Genomic DNA, 14,666 nt, shown 5'->3' with positions numbered 1-14,666 from the left:
TAGAGCATATCTCATATTAAAAGTACCGCATGTAATATGGGAACGATTAAGATTGGCTGTTTGTCGAGTATTTTTTGTTGTTGTTTTTTTAGAAACACATAAAATAATTTTAAATTGGACCTTTCCATTTGATAATCTGAGACGGTTTGCAAAATTTATTCAAATAATCTGTTGTGAATATGCATTAGGCTAACGCTTTAGTAAAAGCAATGAAGCTTAGAATAAGTATCTGCAAAAATCTTTATGATACAGGAATGGCCAATAACCTGCACTTATCAAGAAAAGCATTTTTTTAAACCCTTTGCAAAATTTCTAAAATTACTTTTATTTTTACACTTACAGTATTCAAAATGCAATATTTACAACAAATAATTATTATGCATTTATTAGCTTCAAAAGCGTTTGCAGATAATGTTAATGAAAATTTTCCACAATATCCAGAAACAGAAACGTTTGAAAAAAGCTATGATTTTATCATTGTGGGAGGTGGGAGTGCTGGATGTGCGTTAGCAAATCGTTTAAGTGAAATAGAAAATTGGAATATTCTTCTAATAGAAGCTGGTGGTTATGAAAATAAGAAACGTATGGATATTCCCGGTTTGGCAAATCGCAATCAACGATCATATTTTGATTGGAAATATGTATCCGAACCTTTAATGGAAGCTAGTTTAAGTTTAATTGATCAATCGGGATATATTCCACGTGGTAAAGTTCTAGGTGGTTCAAGTGTTTTAAATCATTTGGTATACCATAGAGGTGCGCCTGCAGATTATGACCGCTGGGAAAGTGTATATAAAAATCCAGGATGGGGTTTTGATAATGTTGAGAAGTATTTTAAAAAATTGGAGGATGTTGACATTGATAGTCTGGGGAATGTTTTCACTCCAGAAAATTTACCTGATTATTTTGGTAATAATGGTCCACTACATGTGGAATGCGCTGAATATCGTAGCAGATTATATCCAGCATATATTGCTGCAGCACATGAAGCAGGTATTCGATCTGCTCTTTTGCTTGGTCCTAATCAAATTGGTATTGCATGCGCACCAAGAACTATTAAAGATGGCTATAGATTTAGTGCAAACAGAGCATATTTAGTACCAATTCGTCGAAGAAATCTTCATTTAAAACTTAATTGCTTGGTTACTAAAATATTATTTGATGAAAATGTAGCTATTGGCGTTGAATTCGTTTGTTCCAATCAAAGTTATAAAACTTACACCAAAAAGGAAGTTATTTTATCAGCTGGTGCCATCAATTCCCCACAATTATTGATGTTGTCTGGTATTGGACCTAAACTACATTTAGCTGAACTTGGAATACCGTTACTAAAGGATTTGCCTGTGGGTCAGAATTTAATGGATCATGTTGCTATTTTAGGATTACAATTTGCAATAAATGAATCACCATATCGAGAAGACATGGATACACAAGAGCAACAATTTTTTTATAATCAAACGGGTCCGTTGTCCACGTATGATTCTGAAGCGGTGATTTTTTCACATCCATTTGAAGGAATTCAACGTAACGAAGAATATATTGTTACTGCAGCATTTGATCACGAAACTTGTTCTCTTTATCATATAAGTCCAGAAACATGTGATGAAATATTTTTACCAAATAATCAAAGTAAAAGTGCGTTTAATATACAGCCAGTATTGTTTAAGCCAAAAAGTCGTGGTTATATTATTTTACGCGATGCGAGTCCGTTTTCCCATCCACGAATATTCTCCAATTATTTAACACATCCTGATGACGTCGCACAACTCCTTGTGGGTATAAGAGAAATTCTTCGAATAGTTCAACAGCCAGCTCTAAGATCATTTGGCACAACTTTACACAAAAATAAACTTTCTGCATGCGAGCAATATGAATTTAATTCCGATGATTATTGGATATGTCAAATACGACATTTGACAACGACACTTTATCATCCAAGTGGCACATGCAAAATGGGTCCTCATAATAGTTCTAGCGCTGTTGTTAATGCAGATTTACGTGTGCATGGTACAGAAAGATTACGTGTTATTGATGCCAGTATTATGCCTGAAATTGTTGCTGGACATATAAATGGTCCTACAATAATGATTGCAGAAAAAGGTGCTGATATTATTAAAGAATTTTGGAGAAATGGTGGCGTATGATTGTAACTTATTTGTGAGAGTATTTTTATAAACAGTTTATTTTTAGTAAATTCAATTCCAAAATTTGAAAGCTTTTTTTATTATTCACAACAAGAAAGGCCAGGTAAATTATATCTTTCATGTGTCGATGATTTGGAATACGTCAATTAAAAAAATTGAAAATTGCACAAAATCGAATGTTTTTTGACCTTAATAACATTTTTCAATAAGTAGTTTTTAAAATTATATTTCTTATCGCACTTTATCGTTCTGATTTGTTTGCGAGTTTTTAGGAAAACTGTGGTAAAATAACGACATCAAAAACCGACTATTTTCACCTAGGTCACCTAGGAAACTAAAACATTAAACATAATGGAGTAACCCAACGAATTTCGTGGCTATTTTTGAGTAATTTTTTTACCCAAAGAAGTTTCAATTTAAGTGTTACACAAAGAAGTTGTAATTCGTGTGATTTAATGTTTTCCATCGTGGCATGATTTGAAGCGTGTGTTATGTTTTAAAAGACTGGCTAGCTAATAAGCTATTGGATAATAGCAAGTAATTTCTAGTATAAAAAGTGAGAAAAATTTGAAACTTGTGCCAGCTCGAACACCATAGATTTTCGACATCCAGTTTATTGATCAAATATGTTGCAAATGATGATAAGTATTATTTATGCTCCGAGATATTTCTCTTAAAGGGATACCTATATCTAAAGACTTTCGGCATATTTATTGATTGGTTAAAGATAAAGCTTTGTTTTTAAACGAGTTTCAATTGTCATTTAAATACCCTTCACAGATCATACAAGAAATAAAATCAAATAATATTCAGTAAATTATTAAACACCAATGGAACTAAACTAAAACTATTTAAACCACCAGAATAAGTAAGCAAATATTGAACACTACAACATATATTTGTTCAATGTAGTTGCATCCAGAAGTTTACATAAGTAATTAATTTAGCATTGGTATTGGTTTTAGTAGTGAAGTAGTAACCAGGATTTCACACAAAACATTGAATACTTGTTCTTCATCTATTACTATGCTCTATGAGTATATCTCTATTGTTGTCTTGTACAATTTCCTTCCAATCTTTATAATTAACATTAATAATAGGTATTGATTTTGAATGGAAGACATGTTTTAAATTAACTATATCTCATTTACTTCTCAACCAATAACAATACAAACTTTTCAAATAAATTTACTTTGCTCGAAAACTTTCATGTGGTTTTAACGCTAAAGTTTCGATTATGTTTTATTGATTTGGTCAATTATGTTACAAGTTTCCATATTAGTTGCCATAACTGTACAGAGAATATGAATTTTTTCACAAAAGACGTATGAATGAATTGATTATTTGATAAATAAAAATTTTAAATTTTTATATTACTTTCAATTTTACTCTTTATGGAATGAAGAGCGTATTTTGCCATTCTTAGTGTTATAACTATAATATTATAGAGTATATATTGGTTGTTCATTTTTAACCCCCGTACTAAAAAAAAGGGTGTTATAAGTTTGACCACTGTGTGTGTGTATCTGTGCGTGTGTGCGTGTGTCTGTCTATGGCATCGTAGCACCTAAACGGATGAAGCGATTTTAATTTTTTTGGTTTCATTTGAAAGGAAATTTAACGGAAAGTGTTGTAAGTTATGTTTCACGTACGAGCTTAGGATTTCGTACCCGAAAAAACTAAAGAATTCGCAATTATGACATATAATCTTAACATATAAATAATAATTGCTATGGAAATGAATGATCAAATAAACCTGGCTCAATTCATTTCGAAAAGTGAAATGGTAAAAGTTTTAAGTTTTTTATGTGAGTTAATGGTAATATTTTTTAAAGCACAAAAAACCAACATTTATTACGCCTTCTCCATAAAAAAAATCGACATGGAACAATTTATACAGAAGACGGAATAAATACTAATTAATTGGCACAGAAAATTTGTTGATTTTTGGTTACATAATCGTTTTGGTATCGAAACGTCTTAAATAAGTCAGAATATCCAATTCAAAATTTAATTTTGTATATTGAAAATATAAATTATAATCAATTATTAAATAGCATAAAAGCAGACTGGCTAAAAACGTTCACATATCACTTTATATTTCGATTCGACTAAAACCAATTTAATATCGGTTGAAAAACCCTTTCTATACATCCGTATACTAAATGATCGTAGAAAATTACGTATACTCTAAGTGAAATGAAAGTACAATCAAACATTAAATATATGAACTAATTTCAAATAACTTTTTACTATAAGATTTCATAAGAGATAAGTACAGTTTCAAAAATTAGCGCCTCTCGTTTTAAAGATCTATCAATACGGATCTTCTTTTTGTTCTTTTGGTTTCGAGTTCTTTATTTCGATGTTAAATACTCGAGGCGAAAATTCTCGAGTAGAAATCCTAGTTTGTCTATAGTTACTAGACATACCGTCACTCTGAAATAATAGAGAAGTAATATCTTCGGCAGATTCATCTGTCGTGAGCTTTCTCTTCCGTACCCACTTTGTGTCGAATTCGGTCGAATGATTTGTGGGAAATTTTTGACTCGTTGTGTAAATAATATAAACCTATCAAATACACAACGAACTGTCAGTCAGAACTAATGCAGATTTAATAACATCTGTTTGTTGGGCATACTATCTCATCAGTGTAACTATTGAACCGTTCAACCTTGAATGTTGAAATTTGATACGTGACTGCAGACTAGCGTAGCGTAGTCAGATATTCTATACCCAAAGCACTACCCTAGCTCTAGACGAAACCTTACTAAATAATATCAAAACAATTAAAATGGGAAATTTCCAACTATACATTAACGTAAAAAATTATTATTTTTTTTATCAAGTAAATTAATTATAGGTTGCCTGATTTTTAAACATTAAGTATCTATATGTTTACGTTAAACTGAAATCAAGTTTTTTACTTGTAAACTAGTTATTTGGGAATGAACTTCTTAAATAGCTAAATAAATTTGCTCAAAAAAACCATTATGTTTTCAAAAAAATAAAAATTTGTAAACAATTATTTTATTCTAATATTTTGGTTTGCTATTTTCTTCCTATTTAAATAATAAAATAACTCCTGTAATTTAATGCATTATGGGCAAGAGTAACTAGCTATATAACCTGTAGTATTGTATGAAAAAATATATAATTATTTCTAAGATTTATGTAACAACAAAAACTACTAGTTTATATAAATGTCGGAAAACTATCGCAATTATCAAAGACTTTGGTAAATTAAAATGTATTAATGAAGTAGGTATATTTTGTCTTTTCATTCAATGCATAAATCAGGTGAGTCTTATATATATGGTTTACATTTTTTGACTCGTGGCGCAGGGATCTTAGCATTAACATGCAATATTAAACTGTTCGTAAAATTGAAACTGAACTCTTTTTGAACTTAAATTTTTTAACATCATCACTACATAGTATAAAACAAAGTCGCTTTCTCTGTCCCTATGTCCCTATGTCCCTTTGTATGCTTAAATCTTTGAAACTACGTAACGGATTTTGATGCGGTTTTTTTTAATAGATAGAGTGATTCAAGAGGAAGGTTTATATGTATAATAACATCCATTAAATAGTGGAGAAGTACTGCTATTTTTGAGGTTAATAGTTAAAAATGTAAAAAGTAAATAAGTAAAAATGTAGTGTATGAATTTAGATATTCCAAAGATAGCAGGAAATCTTAATGGTATAGGGAAAGGGGGATTGTTTTACTCCAAATTTAACGCGTGCGGGCCACGGGCAGTAATGAATAAATCAAAACTACTGGATCGATTTTAATCACATAGGCTATATATTTTATACCCGTGCGAAGCCAGAGCGGGCCGCTATGTTTTTATATACAACGTTCACAGTTTTTCTGTAGTGTATTTAGTATCAGCATTGCACCCGTGCGAAGCAGGGGCGGGTCGCTAGTTTACTATAAAACAATAATATCCAACAACTTTCTCAAAAGAAGGTGGCAATTGCGGTTCTATTTTTTGTTTTTGAGTTTGAAAACAATAACTTCCATGTAGAAGGTAATAAATTTCCAATTTCGTATTATTATTATTATTATATAAAGATATATATGCCAAACTTTTCAAATAAAAATTAAAATAAAGGAATATTATTTTGAATAAAAGTAGGAAATTCAAATAAATACATAGTTTGTAAGAACAAAATAAACAAAAGTTTGGTTAGAATATAGAAATGTTACCTCTTCATATAATAACTTAGAATTATCCAAGATAAAGTAAATATAAGTTTTCTGTTTAGGTAAAGAAAATTGACTTACATTTATTATAATATAAAATGAAGTGAAAATTTCGGAGCAATATTCATAAACAATTTTCACAAACAACGCTCTTCGAAAAGTAAATAGAATTTATTACTATACACTGTGTTTAATATAAATGCAATATTATTTGAATTATTTTATAGTTTATAATCTATAATCTTAAATACTGCAGCGAGCTCCACTTCCGCAAGAGATAGTAATAAAATTTGTTTTTAGCAGGAGGACTAAGCACGGGGTGGGGCTTGCAGGTGGAATTAATAGACTTAGGGGGTGGGCTAAGCAGAGTATAGCTATTAATGAATAGAAGCCGCAGGTTAATGAAGATTACCAGTCTCTGGTCACCAGTTACCATTAAATAAATTATAGATGAAACGAAGCGTTCACCGGGCTATCTAGAGGTATCGATATCGAATTCAATATTTATAGTTTAGACAAGACAACGTCTATCGGGTGTGCTAATAAATCTTTTCAAATTATATATAAATTGAGCAGAGGTATGGAATTTTGTTTGAGATCGTGAACGAATAAAATCAGTCCACAAATGGATGAACTAAAATTACTGTTCGAAAGTTTTCAATTTTACTGACCGCAATTCTAATATGAAAATGCCAAAATGCGATAGTTCCCCTAATGCCATATTTTTCCAATTATGGTAAATCAAACATGAATAAAGCTTTTAATACTCCGATTTTACATTAAACATGCGGTTTCCAGATTCTAATAATGTTTATGTTTATGTAAACAAAATATATACCACTAACAAACTCAACACAATTCTTGGGAAAAATAGTAAATCTATTCTAACGGTTTTGTTTATAAATATATGCATATATATTCCTATTTATGTTTAAGTAGCAACGAAATTTAAACGAGCAATCATTATTTAAATTGTTCTATAAAGTAAAAGATGAGTCATTCTATAAATTGTACGAAACAATTAAAATTTCTTATTTAATTCATGTGAATTGGTACTACGGGTGCTCCTTAATACAGGGTGGACCGTTTTATTCTGTTATGGCCTAAGCATCGTTTTGTTGTTAATCAATCAAAAAATATCTTTAACAAAAGTTACGTTTGATGGGGGCATCATGTTCCGAGATTAGATTGGATATTTCTTGTATAAAAGTTTTTCGATTATTTGACAAATACTCAAATATACGTAATACAAGTTGCCTATATCAAGTAACTTTTTTAATCGTCTTTTATATTTCATAAACAATTTAATTGTTTATAAACAAATAGAAATATTCGCACAAAAAACGCATGGTTAACGAATGATTTTTGACTCTTAAGAAACACATTCCACCAGGTTTTAGCTTAAAGTGAGTGATTTATTTCATTTTCCTTAATTAGTTGATTTTTGTAGCATCTTTTACTGTACTATTGTAGAAGAATCAAGTGAGTATAAAACAAACAGCACTCATCCAAGACATTGCACTGTTTTGTTTTGAATGGAAAACAAAACAACCCGGATAAAATAATTTGGTGGTTTTATAATGCTTATGTATTTTTTGGTTAGAAATATTAAATATGATACTTAAAATATTAAACTAATTTTGTTTTGTGAATGAATTCAACATGAATATAAACTTATTAAATATTAATTTACTTTTAAGATTTACAATATTTGGTGTTGTTGCATTTTATCGAGGTTGACTTAAAACTTATAAGCAGGCATTAATACTTTTACAGTAGAACCTCGATAACTTAAACCTCGGTAACATAAAAACCTCTGTTACTTCAAAAAATACTATGTTCCCTTCCCATCAGAGCCCAAAACCTCTATAACTTAAAATACGCAACCTCTATAACTTAAATAAATAATCTCTGTATAGGCCCTCAGTAACTACATAGAAACATGTACATACCTCTATATTAACTAGGGTACATAGAAACATGTACATACCTCTATATTAACCTTTACCTAACATAGACCCTTGATAACTTAAAACCTCTATAACTTAAAATATTTTGTGCTTCCCTTGGACTTTAACTTATCGAGGTTCTACTGTACTAAGTTTCTGAAAGATATTGTTTTCATCCCGAAAAACCAAGTGAATAATATAATGGTATCTGTATGGTATGTACACATTTCTGTTGGATATCTACAATTTTTAACCCGTCAGCACTCGCGTCAAGTGTTTGGTAATCTTTAGTTGCGTGATAAGAGATTTTTAAGTTCATTATACCATGTATATATATGAAATATATCATAGCATATTAAGTTAAGTGCCAAGTTTGTAATGCCTAAAAATATTGATGCTATCAACAAAGTTTTGGTATCGGTGTTCATAAAATCATCTAATTATTCGATTTCCGGTTGTCTGCACGTCTGTCCGTCTGTCTGTTCGTAAACACGATAACTCAAAAACGAAAAGAGATATCCACGTGAAATTTTTATAGCGTGCTTAGAACGTAAAAAGTGTGGTCGAGTTCATAATTTCATAAACATGAAAATAAAAATGATTTTATTTTTATTTTCCAAATTTTTGATTACTTGTAGGAACTTTTTGCTAGAAAAGATCACAATAATACGACTATTTATTTCAAATAGTTTTACATGTTTATATATTTTCCATTAGCGTTTTTCTGGATAAGATTAAAACTCTAAAATAATTTGGATAGACGTTAGAGATATAAACCTTTTAATATCAAATTGTAGGTATAATATAGCCACCAAAAGTTTACCTTTTATACAAAAAGTGGATAATAAAAACTTGACATGATTGTTTTATCAACTTTAAACTTCATTAAAAGAAAACATACTTGCACATATTTCAAATTATTAATTAATGTTTTTATAAAGATATATTTATAGATATAAAGTATTTGATTAATTTATAATTGTGGCAACGCAATAGTACGGGTGCGAGTTTCAGCATTATTTATGAAATGAAGATTTATAAATATGATATGACAATCCTTTTACAATATAAAGCATAGAAATAAAATAGAAATTCTTATACATTTGTCTTTTGAAATAAATATAAAATATAACAAAATTAATAGCTTAATATTATTATGTATATATATTTCTTTAAGGATACTTTCTTAGAAACTTTATTTTGTACAATGTCATTCAAAATTATATACTTTATATAATTATAAGAATATCATTAAAAAGGGCGGTATTATAGTCGTTGTATATAGAATGATCTTGTTCATAATTCATTCAATATGAATTGTAACTCAGTGGTTCTAAAAATCGTTTGTTTTACATAACTGTTCCGTTTTGAACAACGCTCAGGTGGATTGCCATTGTACAACATTTAACAACACTGTTACCCAAGTTAAGACGTAGTGCAGTATGGATTATCTGCAATCACAACAAGCATTTAGTTTAGGGCGACTTATAGAAATAAAGGAATCGTAAATACGAACAAATACATTTACTATAAAAAAATATATCTAAGGAAGTCTAGTCAACCCTAGTAGCTCAGTTGGTGAAGCTACTAGTTGGTTATTCAATGTGGCGACCCCATGTTGTGAAAACGAAAAAAATGAAAGTCGGCGAACCATGTCAAGTGAGGTAACATTGAATAGCTATTAAAGAGACAAATCGATTATTGTAATAATCTTTAAAATCAACTCATTCGTTTGGTGTGTAGATCGCCTTAAAGGAGAAAACATATATACTTACGTAGGTTGAAAATGAAAGTCGACGAGCTATATTTGATGGGGAATCGGTCAAAAGGTATTTGAAAATTCTAATTTAAAAGTGTAAAATAAAAATAAAATAATTGAGAATTGATAGAAATCAAAAAACTCGACTGCTAAATATTAGCTGAAAAGAAAAAAATCTACACCGGCTCAAATCTTCCCAATAATGAGTCAGGAGTGTTAAAGTCGCCATGCAAACTGCGGGACTTGTTTTTTTTTAGCTTGAATTAAACAAAACGAAAAATTATTCGTAAACTCAGTTACATATTACAATATACCCTAATTTTTCCGAAAGTATTAACTTAACTCAAAGAGCGTTTTTGTTTAGATTAAGGCTAAAATTGCCAAATTGGATAAAAAAAAGTTTATATACAAAGACAATACTTATGTAGAATTAAACTGAACATAAATATTTCGATTGCGTGTCATTAAAGATTTGATAAATAAGATTAAGTCATACCAAAAAGAATACTAAAAGAAACGAATTAGAGAGTAAAGTGGTTGAATATTAAATTTATAAATAAAAAAGAAGTACTTAGTATGTGATATCACGTCATTCACTATCATTTGAATAACATTGTATTATGATATTCTTTATACTGTATGTCTCAGAAGTCCTTTGCCCTCCTTCAATGGAAAGTATGTTCTAGGTTGACCTATATACAAAAAAATATTTCAAATAAACATAAATTGTTGAAGTCATAGGAGGACATCATAAAAAGATACATAATACCTTTCAGTTCGAAATTTATTCTTTTTAAAATAACTAATATTTTGAAATATTTTATTTCAAGTTAATATCAATACATTTCGCAAAATTTCAATTCCAAATTATCTGCCAGTTGTTAGTAGTGAATGTTTCAGGTCAAAATATATATATTTTTTTTATTACGAAAGACTTTTTAATTTAAATAAGTAGCCTACTATTTCTTATCAGGAATAATCTCGAGTTGATTTTTTGATTACCTTGAATTACAAAGTCAAATTCAAGGTCATTTTAAGATCCTTCCCCCTTTATATGCAACAGGTTTTGCTTTTTTTTTTACTCTTTTACCCGACTGTCAAAGAATGGTTGTGTTTTTCGCGCGTATCGTGTATGTAATTATGTATATATGTATTTGTTTCTAAATTTCTTTATTTCCTCGAATCTTGCAAACCGCTCAATGAAACGACCGCTCAATAAAGTATGAAATTGTTATATTCGTCCAAATAACTCAAGTGTCCTCAGGTAGGAAAAAAATAGCGGATTTTTTGCACGAAATATTAATGCACGAATAAAAACAAAATTATCGATTACGGCAACAAAATAAGGTAAATTAAAAGTGGATTATAAAAATATTTATTAATCTGAAAAGAAAAAATCCAATAGTTTGCATATCGACTTTAACATAGCCGACTCAAATATTTTCAACAATAATGGGCCAATATTTTCAACAATAATACTAATTGAATTACTGGACTTAAATTACTTGTTTGTTTCTTTTCAGACTTTATTTAACGCTTAGCCCTTCCCTCTGTTTTTGTTAGGATGACTAAGAACTTCTGGGACATTTTGTATAATACAAGTATATACATGTACACATTATGTATATAAAATTGTCTTGAATGCTTTTTGATTACTGTTCGATGGATTCTCTTTTTTTACGCGCAAGGCAAGGAAAAAATTGTTCATCGTTTTGAAGAATAATTCACTTAGCAAAAAAAGCCAAATGTATTTATGTTAAAATAGAGTGCTTAAACAAATATTTTTAGTCCGCAGCTAACGTTCACTACGCGCTTTTTTTGACCATCATAAGATCGAGCTAAAATAAGAAAACTGTCAGGAAGGATTTTGGCCACATAAATCGGATTCTGAGTCCCAGGTTATACCGAAAATATAAGCCTACCATTTACAAGTTGCAAATTTTGTGGGAGGGGGAAGAAAATTGTATTTTTCAACCAGTTTTTTGTGTCAGCTATTATATTATATTATATTCTCTATGTATAATAGAAGTGTATGCATTATATATTTACTATTATAATATATAACATTATGAGCAGATAAGAAAATCGTTGTTCATGTCTTTAAATTTCATATTTCTTTTGTCTTGTTGTGTTATGTAATATAAGTAATATAGTAGTCAGTCATAGTTAGTGATTCAGTACGACAGTATACCAGAAGGAAGGTACTTGGTGCTTGCTATACCAGAAAAATTTAAAAGTCAAATGATATGAAAAATAGTAGGTAGCTACCAAGGTAGGTATTTGCATTATGTTCGTATTTTCAACTCAATTTTGTATCCAGGCAGGTTGATCTACATCCCTCTATGCAAGTTATATTATTTAAATTTTAACTGTAGTTAAGGGAAGCTTGGAGCTTGTTGTAACAATTTTTAGAAAAATTAATATATCTTGAGGTGTATTGATTAAATAGGCACGAAATAAACATTGATTGATATATCAACTACGGGTAACTCTTTTACAATTACATTTTTATTTAAAAAAGGGTGCGGTTACGACTTATCCCGTGGGGTTACAACTAACCCCAAGGTATAGTTCTTAATATTTATAACAAGAACTATTTAATTACCTAAATACTCGTGAAAACAGTTACATAACATCATAAGTAAATAAATAAATAACACCAAATTAAATATAGTAGACTTGGACTAATTTGATCATTCTGTAAAAAAGTTTGTAAGCCCAGTTAATATAACAGATTCTAGTTGTAGTACTACAAAGTTAGTTCCAACATGTTAGGGTACCTCTGCTTTAAATGTATGTTATACTTTACTTGTAAACATTCATATATAGGTTGTCGCATTATGCGGGCAAATTCATGATGAAAGGCCATCTGAAAATTAAACGAAAAATGATTTAAATCTCGGCGAAATCAGTTTTCGAAAGATATGTTCACCTGTTAAAAAGAGTATTAAAAGAAACAGAAAATTTACCCACTTCTAATTCTTCACTAATTTTTCAACACGAATGAGCAATCAAATTTGCGAACTTTATCAAAAATTTGAAAGTTTTTCTACATAGCATCAATTTGCATCAATATTTTAAGGTCACACGAATATGCAAACAAAATAGATATTTTTGACCTTTGATAGTTTTTTCTTAAAATAGATTTATTTTAAATGGAATGCGAGTCGAATGAAACGTCACTTGAAAGGGTTTTTGAAGACGAATAGAACGAATGTTTAAAAAGTTCGCTACTACTTTTTTCGCGGACTCATGATTATTTAGAAGTAGTCGGTGTGAGTTTGTGTATGGATGTGTCAAAGCAGAGACAAGACATAGACCACCATCAAGTCTTAACCTCGTTATTTTCGTAATTTTTAGTTATAAATTCACCCTTCTGTGATTTAGTTGCAACAAACTACTACTTTTAAATCGTGATAAGTTCGCGAAATAAAGTTGTAGCGAAATCTTTTGTAGTTGTAGCTAAATACAGTGTATTCCTTTTGAAAAACATTACCGAAAAAAGCATCATTCGCCCATCTTTTCTATTTGAAAAAAAGCGTACTACATACGTAGGTTAGGTTATATTGGCTGCTCACGAAGGACACACTTAGGCTATAGACCCCGTTGTGATACTATTTTATGTGTTAAACCACTTTTGATAATTCCATTTATCAGCTCCTCAATATTCAGAGGCTGAGTACACCTTCTTCATGCATATAAACCAGCCCATCACAATTGTTAATTAAATTATTTTTTGTTGTGACGGTCGGAAATCAAACCCACTACCGTAGGCATACCATGAACGTAATTGGTTATGCTTTAACCAACTGAGCTACTATGGTTTACACAAACGTAAACAATCAATACTAAAATTTATTAAGAGGACTGCCGTATTATAAATTCCATCCTTGTAAATAATATTTAAGCTATTATGTGTGTGGTAATATCTTACTAAACAACCCTATATTCCAGGGTCATTTCTTATACTTGTAAAGAATGTAAATTTATTTTTATTTTTTTTACTTCATTTCTCTTTTTTATTAAAAATTTATTTGTATATTTTCATTACAATAAAATTTAATGAAATGACAATTATTATAATGTTATATATATTTAAATTTTTAACTTTTTTTATATTTATTTTATTTAACGACACAAAATGAAATTATTATATTATGAATAAAAAAAAAATAAAGTTTTTATAATAATAATACATTTATTAGATTTTGCTGCACATTATTTTTAGAATATTAATTATCATTAATTTAAAATTACAGGAAGTTCTAAACTTTAAATTTTACGTTCTACCACGTCTGTTTAACGGATTAAAATAAATACGCCTGTGTTTATTAAACAAATTTTTAAGTTCATATTTTTTATATTAAAATGTAGTGCGCAGTTTAAGTGGCCTACGTGACTTCACTTTTTTCCGCGTGCAACTACCATTTTATAAATAGTAATTCATGACTTCTTAGAATTTTTCTAGATTTTGGAAATACGAATACCTAAATGTATTTTGTCATGACAAAATTTATTTCTCAACAAGGAAAATTTTCTAATTGTAAAATATCAAATTGGAAGCTTTTTAGGCTAGCTTCCATTGGTCTTAGCCACCAAGGCAT

The 14,666-nt window shown here is 29.5% G+C and overlaps 2 protein-coding genes across 8 annotated transcripts in view; both read left to right on the top strand.

The window, feature by feature from the left end:
• LOC123294017 (disks large 1 tumor suppressor protein) overlaps positions 1-14,666 on the top strand; it is a 1,177,915-nt gene that overhangs the window by 111,854 nt on the left and 1,051,395 nt on the right. The window lies entirely within an intron of this gene.
• On the top strand, positions 346-2,232 carry LOC123294019 (glucose dehydrogenase [FAD, quinone]-like). Its single transcript, XM_044875082.1, has one exon. It carries the CDS (start codon positions 351-353, stop codon positions 2,142-2,144), a length of 1,794 nt encoding a protein of 597 aa, XP_044731017.1. The 5' UTR covers positions 346-350; the 3' UTR covers positions 2,145-2,232.

The sequence above is a fragment of the Chrysoperla carnea genome, chromosome 2, assembly GCF_905475395.1.
Source record: "Chrysoperla carnea chromosome 2, inChrCarn1.1, whole genome shotgun sequence".
Lineage (NCBI taxonomy): Eukaryota > Metazoa > Arthropoda > Insecta > Neuroptera > Chrysopidae > Chrysoperla > Chrysoperla carnea.
This window is presented reverse-complemented; position numbering and strand designations above follow the sequence as displayed.